General features: G+C 36.5%; 1 protein-coding gene across 1 annotated transcript in view; it reads left to right on the forward strand.

Moving 5' to 3' along the window:
- Positions 1-2,209: 2,209 nt before the first annotated feature.
- The window catches only part of LOC114068236 (vacuolar protein sorting-associated protein 13B-like), a gene marked incomplete at both ends in the record, with an annotated part of 202,250 nt that continues 195,644 nt past the window's right edge, over positions 2,210-8,815 (forward strand). Inside the window, one exon of the mRNA XM_027904187.1 lies at positions 2,210-2,319. Within this exon, the coding sequence (XP_027759988.1) occupies positions 2,210-2,319 (110 nt within the window). The remainder of the gene's footprint in view (positions 2,320-8,815) is intronic.

Raw genomic sequence — 8,815 nt, forward strand, 5'->3', positions numbered from 1 at the left:
ATCCTAGACACCAGCTATTGAAAGACAACTGGAAAAATAAAATATTTTGGTATCTGTGCTGTCTTACTGTAGAATTTTATGGGATTGTGCTGGTATGACTTCATTGAGGGGGAAAAGCTAGTTTCAGTTCAAAGCATGACTTAATTTTACTGAAAGTCTTAGTTTTAGCTAATTTTTTTCAGTAATCAAGAAACTATGTTACATTACCATAACATGATGTGCTTCAGTAACACCATTTTTTCTTTTCAGGAGTCTGTTAGAAGTGTGGTATTTTCTGTTGGCTTTGCCTGTAGGCTGACTATTCCTCGCTCTTTGGGAGGTCTGACTCCCACTTATCAAATCACATATATATTAAACCTTTCATTAAGTATTGCTGACAACAGGCAGTATGTCTTAAAGATGCAGGATTCTCTTACTTTGGCATCCAAGTATCCTATAAAAGCTAATGATTGAAGCATATACTTTATCAATCCTCTGTTACCTTTTTCTCCCTTTTTCTAGTTTCCTCCATATCCTGCCACATGACATGTTCACTGCTCTTCTTACTTGCATGTTACCCCTTTACTTTATGCTTGACGTTGGCTTTGCCTTAAACTGCAGATTTATTTCTAAGGTTTATTACTGACATTTAAAACCATCAGCTCACATAGAGTAGTCTGTGCATAGGAGTTCCTCACAGTGTGTGTTCCAACTCCAAGCCTGTGCTAGGCAAATGATTTATCTTTGTGTATTTCTTGACTGCCATTTTCCCATTGTGCTCATCAGGCTTTGCTTGTGTCGCCCCAGGTTGGTGGGTCTTTGCTATTTGGAATTCAGCTGGGTTTAAAATTTTGTTATATACAATAAAGTCATAACTTATATTTTTTTAATTAATTTCCTATTTACAGTTTTGCTGATGTGTGTTTTGAGGCGCATGTTTTTACTGTTTTTTGGAAAGTACATTGAATTGTGTGTCAAGCTTTCTGAATTTATTTGAATTTATTATTAAGTTCAGATTGCTCCATAATTACATTGTATACTATGGAGTAAATGTAGTATATATTGCTTTGGGAACTATTATTCTTAGTATTATAGAACTACTGTAGTTTTCTAGAACGTGGTGCTGGGATTTTCCAGTAACCAGGATTTCTGTTTTAAATTCATTTTGTTATTTATTTAATTATTTAATTTATGAATTTGTTTTAAAATTGCAAAGCTTATGTGTAAAGATAACTGCCTACTTCTACTTGCCACACTTTTTAAATATAATAGATACTTTTCTATTACATTAAAACACCTCACCAGTGCATCATCAGATTTTTAATGCAGGTTTAATGGAAATGGCAATTTATAAATTGGGTTTTAGTGTGCATGGCTTGATGTATATGCTAACATTTCTGGGTACTGAGACAGTTATTCTCCTAATTTGAGCCTTAACATTTTCCATGTAAGTTTTTCTTCACAAGCATAAGAAAACTAGAAGTTTCCTTTTAAGCAATGAAGATGTGGTAGCCCTGTCTAGAAATTCAGAAGTGAGATTTAAAGAAAATAAGTTACACTGTAAAACTTAGGGTAAAATCCTAAGAGCTCAACAGTTCTGAGATTGCCAATCTTATCAGAGTTTAAAAATTTGGCTTATTTTGCCTAAGTCATCTTCTAAAGATTATTCATGCCGACATTTACATGAAAAGTGTTTGTCCTAAACTGCTTTGAGCAGAACACTAATCTAGAGGAGGCCTGTCTTTGTTAGAAGAACCCACTGTCCTAGACCATGAGGGTTTTTTTGTTGAGGTTGTGGGAAGTCATGCATTATATTCTTTTCTTTCTGTCAAGGGTCTTAATTGAGTCATTTTTTGCACAGTGTTAATATTGGCTGAGAATTTGAGGAGAGGTGTTGTGTGTATTCAGTTACACAAACAACTTTGTGAAAGCAGGCACTTTTCTTGGCAAAAAAATTTTAATAAGCAAAATCAGAATGCAGTTTGCTGTTTTTTTGTGTGTGTATGTGTCCATAACACTGGCAGTGCTGGTAAGTTTCTCACTTGGAAGAAGTTATTGAATTGTATGCTTTAATTATTACTCTTGATTAGAATTTAAAATGACCATGTATGTAAATCCAAGCCAAACAAAAGTATACATGAAAGATGATTTATGTGCAAGAAAACTGAATATATTTAAGGAGATTCTTAAGCAGATAGTTTACATTTTTTCTCATTTCTATGGTGTGTAGGTGCAGTTCTCCTGTCCAGTGTACAAGGATTAGCAATTAATGTTGATCCAGTCCTGTATACTTGGCTTATCTACCAACCTCAAAAACGAGCTGGTAGACACATTCAGCAGGTATGTATTTTTGAAGGGAAAGGGGTGGGAGTGGGGAAGCTTAAACTTCCGTATATGCCAGTAGTGCATTCTCTTTCTAAATATTTGTTGTTTGTTATCCTCTTCTGTGTAGCTTGTTGCTCATACTGTTGATTTTATTTTGCATTATTTAAAATGTTAAGTTCGCATATTAAAATTATAATTTCACAAATTTTTCATTTTTGATTTAAAGAACAAAGAAGGTGGCTTTGTGGTCACTGGGATCATTATTTTGCAACTGATTTTAAGCCTTCTGAGTCTGAATAACACATCATATTTTAAAATTTGGGATGGCCTATCAAATAATTACATAACTGGTCACAAAGTCACCACTCTTATGAAACCTCATTTTAATAGGAGATGAACCATACAGTTCTAACTCAGCACAAGTGAGCTCTGTAGCAGGTTCTGTATATCATATCAAACTACATGTTTGTATACAAAGTGCTTGGAAAACATAGAAGAAGCAAAGGCTGTTGGGTCTGTGTGGCACAACATTTTCTTGATGTATTTTTTGACCGTAATTTTCATATCCTATATTCCTGACCTGAGAAGAACACAGATTTTGCCTAATACTAAACTTACTTATAACTGTTGTTTGGCAGAATTTTCTAGAGCTTAAATTTGTCACAGTTGATCAAACTAAAGGCCTGTATCGCTTGATGTTCTCTCTCAGAAGTGGTCAATTATTAAATGACAATTGTAAGCATCTTCAGATATTTGTCTCATAATTATGAGATTTTATTCAGCAGGAACAGAACAATTAATGACTGCTGTGCTGTGGTGTTGGGGGTACATGCAGCCCAGTGAGATTCACCACTCTACTACTGAAACAGTTTTAGTAAGAAGTTCTGCTGTCTGCATACTCAATGGTATCATGTGCAGCATGTTTTCTTTAAAAGGTGATATGGCAAAGCCAGTGCTGCTTATGTTTATATTAGCCAGAAACAGAATTAGCATCTCTCTTTGAACTGAACTGGAGGCTAACTACTTAGTGTGAAGTCTGCAAAATCCTATTAGTTACTAGAGTAAGTTGTACAAGATCTTGCTGAATAAAGAGCCTGTTCCAATGCTCAGACACCCTCACAGTAAAAACATGTTTCTTTTTCATTCAGAGGGAAGCCTCTGTGTTTCTGTCTGTGTACATTTCCTCTACTCCTTTCACTGGGCACCACTGAGAAGAGCTTGGCTCCAACTTCTTTGCACCTTCCCTTGAGGTATTTTTATACATGGAGAAGGACCCCTGTGAGCCTTCTCCTCTCCAAGCTGAACAATCCTAGCTCCCTCAGCCTTTCCTCATATGAAAGATGCTCTAGTACCTTAATCATCTTTGTGGCCCTTTGCTGCACTCGCTCCAGTATGCTCACGTCTCTCATGTACTGGAGTCCAGAATTAGACTCAGTACTGAGAAATGACCGCTTCCCTTGACTTACTGGCAGACTTTGGGTAGTGCAAACCAGGATACCATTCACCTTCTTTGCAGCAAGCGCACTTGGCTGCCTCTTGTTGAACCTGGTGTCCACTAGGACCTTTTCTGCAGAGCTACTTTCCAGCTGGGCAGCCCCAGCATATACTGGCACATGAGATTACTGACCCTTCAGGTAAATTGCTGTTTATTGGAGTTTGTGGTCTGGAAATTATGCTGATTACTCCCAGCCGCCACCTTCTCATTCATATGCCTGGAAGTGGTTTCCAGGATAGTTGTTCCTTACCTTCAGGTGACTGGCATGTAGTTCTCTGGACTTTCTTCTTGCCCATCTTCAAAATAGAAGTGACATTTGCTTTCTTCCTAAACCAGCTTCTCCAGTTGCTGTGTTTGTTCAAAGAACATCAAAAGTGATCTTGTGATGACATCTACCAGCTCTGTCTGCACTCATGAGTACACCCTGTGGACTTAACATTTATCTAGTTTACATATGTCTAGTTTATCTGGTATTCCTGACCTGATCTCTTCCCCTGAGGGTGTCTTCCTTGCTCCAGCCTTTTACCCAGTCTCTGGTATCTGGGATTCAAGGTTAGTCTTGCCAGTAAAGACTGAGGTGATGGCATTCCGTACCTCAGCCTTTTCCAGTAGGAGAAGCAGCTCATAATTTTCCTGACTTAATATCAATGTGTATTCCTATAGATAATGAAATATTTTAGCTGGCTCTTTTTTAGCTCTTTTGTTCTCCTGCTCCTTTGCTTTTCTAAACTGAAGCGAGCACAAGAATTTAATAAAGATTGCGTAATACTTACACAATTTAGACACATTTTTCTGAAGTGTTGTATGTTGATTTCATATCTAACAGCTCTGAATAATGTGAAAGGAGAAGAAAATACAGTTGTTTAGTGTCAGAAAAGGTAAAAAAAAGCCAGCAAACCACAGATTGGTAACAGGGACAGGATGAGGTAAGGAAACAATATTTGATATCATGAGAATGTTTTCACCTCATCATCAGCTGATGATCTTTCCAGATAATAAGCGTAGGAAGTTTTACATGCTGCTTTGTCTAAGAAAACACACTACTGGTATACCTTTCCTGTTTGGACCACTGTAGTGTGTGTACAGTGTGCAGTAAGCAACACCAACCTTTGCAAGCTGATGGATTGAAAAAGAACCCAAAAATCCCTCAAACACCCAAAACGCAGTGCGTGTTAAACTGGCAGGAATCGCTGGGACTGATTTTATTAAGTTATACTGTTTATTTTTAGTAATAATAAGCTGAAATAACTTGAGTCTTGCGGCAGACCAAGGAACAAACTTTATAAATCAAAGTACTGTAGCTTAAAAATATTTTCAAAATCCTCAGTTTTTGACTTGTACGCTAAAGACATCTTAGAGATGTTTTAATTCAACCTCTTCTGAACATTGTGCCTGTTAAGATAAACCAAATTCTTACTTTGAAAGAAAAACCTCAACAACCAGAACTTGCTAAAATCACAGAATCATAGAATGGTTTGGGTTGGAAAGGACCTTAAAAATCATGTAATTCCACCACCCCGTCATGGAGAGGGACACCTTCCACTAGACTAGGTTGCTCAAAGCCCCATCCAATGGCTTAATGTATATGTTAAAAAAGAGTGAATTTGTCATGCCATCTTATTATTAACCTGTCATCTGATAGTAATAATGGTCAGCAGATTGATTTTCAACTTTCTAGTGTTTAATATGGCAAGAATGAATCAAGAAATATACTTTGAGATTTCCTCTCCTTTATTACAATCCTGAAGAACAGGTGAAAATATTCTGGAGAAAGTTATTCCATGGTATATATGTTTTTTTGTACTGACATTTATTGTGTTATAACTGTGAAATAGAAACACTAAGGAAGGTTTAAAGATGTCAATGTATATAAGAAATATTATGTTGGACACATGAGTAAATTTTTTGAATGTGAATTTTCTGCTCTTCAGGCCTACATTTTAAGAACTGATGCATTAATAAGAAATCTGATAAAAATGTAATTATTATGGTTTATATACTGTCCACGTGACTGCCAAAGGAAAATTAGTGTGAACCAGAAGTATTGCGCTCCCATCTATACATCCTACCTTGAAACCACATATTTTATATTATCGGTGTTAAATATCACATTTCTGGTTCCCCGAATTTGTTAGATTTCTATGAAATATATTTGCTACCACCATTTTTTTCAGTAACTGATAATAATCCATGAAGTTGCAGTAGCAAAATCAAAAGACAGTGCTTGGGGAGCAGACCCTGCTTGGGGAACTGATGAATCTATCCTAGATTTTAAGCAGAGTGTAAACTGACACGGAAGTTTGAGTTGGTTTTGGTTTTAAATGTGTCAACCAAAACTGGTGTTAATTTTTAAAGAATATTTCGTTTGTATGGATTGGTTTTGTAAAATGAGCTTTATGTGTAGCAGCAGCCAATGTAGCAGCCTATAGCACGGGATGTGCACCAGTTCTGTAACTCAGCATATCTGTTCATGTCTGCTTAAAACCCTTGTGTTTCTTTGGTCTGAATGCCCTGTTGAAAAGGTATGCAGACCAAATACCTTTGATATCTGAATTCCATAAGGTATTTTTTTAGTGCCTTATGGAAGGTTAGTTAGAATTTGAGAGAGATATCACTATGGAGTGTGACTTCTTGTGTGTATGAAGTTTAGAGCCTGTTAACATTGCCTTCCAATTAAAAAGCAACACAAAGCCAAATTTAAGGCCTAGTTTCCAGTAATTCAATGTTTGACTATTTTTTGAAGATTTTTTTTCTTCAGGTATGTCTTGTAACAGCTAGGCCTTGTTTCTGGTGACCTTTAGATATGTTTTGAAGACATTTTCAGATGTGACTTTTTATTTTTGTAAACCAATGGTGTTTTCTGTGTATTTGCTCTCTTATAAAAGCCCATACTTAGCTTTGCACAGATAAAAATTGGAAGAGTCTGTTTTCCTTGGTAAAGAAGCCTGAACTTTACTCTGATGTGAGACATCAGATATGAGTGATGCTGTTTGCAGTGAATTTATAAATGAGCATGTCATCTTTCTCAAGAACACATTACTGTAAAGCCTTCATGGCTTGTCAATACTTTTCTTTCACTACGCATTTCTGTAAGATAAAATGAGTAATTTCAGGGAAGACTAAGCTATCAAAAATGTCTATCTATACATAGATATATAATATAAATGTGTATGGCTGCATAGTTCTGTCATTTTTTGGCTGTTCCATGCACATGCATGTGTTATTACCTAATCTAATGAGTATTTCAGTAAAAGAGAAAAAAATCTAAGCTCAACAGTTCAGGGTGAACATCCTTAGTAGTATACAGGAACAACTAAGAAAAATACATTGCACCTCTTCCAGATTAATTGTACTTTATAGCACTGGAATGTAACACACCAAAATGAATTCAGAATCCAAATTTCTCTCTTTCCATAAATGTCTCCACCATGGAAGACTGTACATCTGAATTCAAGCCCCAGAATTTTTTTTCAGCTGGGTGGCTAAGTTACAGAATTCATCATTACAATTCGATGTAATCAATTTTTTTCCTTCTACTCTTCTTTCTTTCTGCTCATTTTCTCTTTTCACTAACCTTATCTTGGGAATTTTACTTTGTTACAAAATCTTTTCGCTGCTTTATAGAAAGTTCATTGTGAGCTGTGGGTATTATCCATCTCAGTGGTGTACTTTGGGCACTTTTTCATTCAGAAGTCTGCACCAGTGGTCTCTCTGGAATTTTCGATTGAGGTGAAATAATTTTATCATCATGGCTTGGTCTGTAGACTCTTGCAGAAAAAGTTAGTTCTTTAAATTATTCTGTCTTAGGATGACTTTTGGTATATTGAACATCTTTTGTTCTTTAAGGGCCAAGTGATTCTGATAATGAATTAATGACTCAATATAAGAGTAAGTTGCAGTACCCAAACTTAAGATTTTCCATGTTCCAGCAAAGTTGGCTGTTGAGGGCAGAGCTGTGTTGCCTAGTTTCTCTTTTACCTTTAAAAATATCCAGAAAGGCTTTGATAAAACAAGCACATATCTACAGTAGACACAATTATCTTCTTGGTGTTCAAAGACTTCTCAAATTATAAGAGGTATTGATTTCTGATACTACCTGCAGGTCAGGAGCACTGTGTTTATCCCTATCAGAATCTGTCACCTCTTACCCCACAGAAGGCAATCATAAAGGATACAGGAGTGAAGTTACTGCTTGCTTGGGACACTAAAGCTACTTGGTACTCAAACCTTATATGTTCTACTTTCAGAGACCCCTTGAAACTGCTGATGTAATGCTTTCATCAACTGGTGAAAATGAGGGGGTTCTTGGCAGACACCAGTTCATCGCATAAGTTTGGAAACATTACAGCTAATCAGTCTTTTGTCCCAGCAGAGCACTTTTCCAACCATACCTGAAATTCCTACCTGAAGCAGTCATGTAATTTCATCTGAATTAGGAAGTTCACCTGCCAGGAAAGAAGGTGCTTTTGTGAACCCCAGGGATTAGATGTGCCTAGGCTTTTTATTTAGCAATTAATTTCAATTAATTAATTTTAATTGGGAACTAGGTCTAATGCCTAGTTTTGTTTAAAATCTCTGAAGCAGTTTAAGTATATTATTAATCTCAGAAATCAAAACAAATAACTGTAACTCTGCAGTCAAACATTGTTTGTGATTTTGTAATAGAAGAACTTCTTGGAAGGTGGGCAAGGTAGATTCTCCTTGCTGTTGCAGCTTATTCTGACACAGCTTGGACAGTCTTGTAACACAGGTAAATATTCTTCTCTGAGGTAGTTAGTGATTCCATGACAGTGATCTTAGATGTTTCCTATCTTGAGTGAAACTGCCATCTGTCCCCACTCCAAAGATTTCAGTAATTTTTTGTTCTGCTTGCTGGTTGCAAGCTTCTGCCCGTGTACACATCCCTCTGTGTGCATGCAGCATCCACCATATGGGATAGCTGGGTTTGGTACCATTTCAAATATCGACCCATGTCTGGACTGATTCTTTTGAATTCGACATTTCACAAGCCAATGC

This window comes from Empidonax traillii, unplaced genomic scaffold (assembly GCF_003031625.1).
Source record: "Empidonax traillii isolate 1590-97213 ecotype Southwest subspecies unplaced genomic scaffold, ASM303162v1 scaffold1017:size211477, whole genome shotgun sequence".
NCBI lineage: Eukaryota > Metazoa > Chordata > Aves > Passeriformes > Tyrannidae > Empidonax > Empidonax traillii.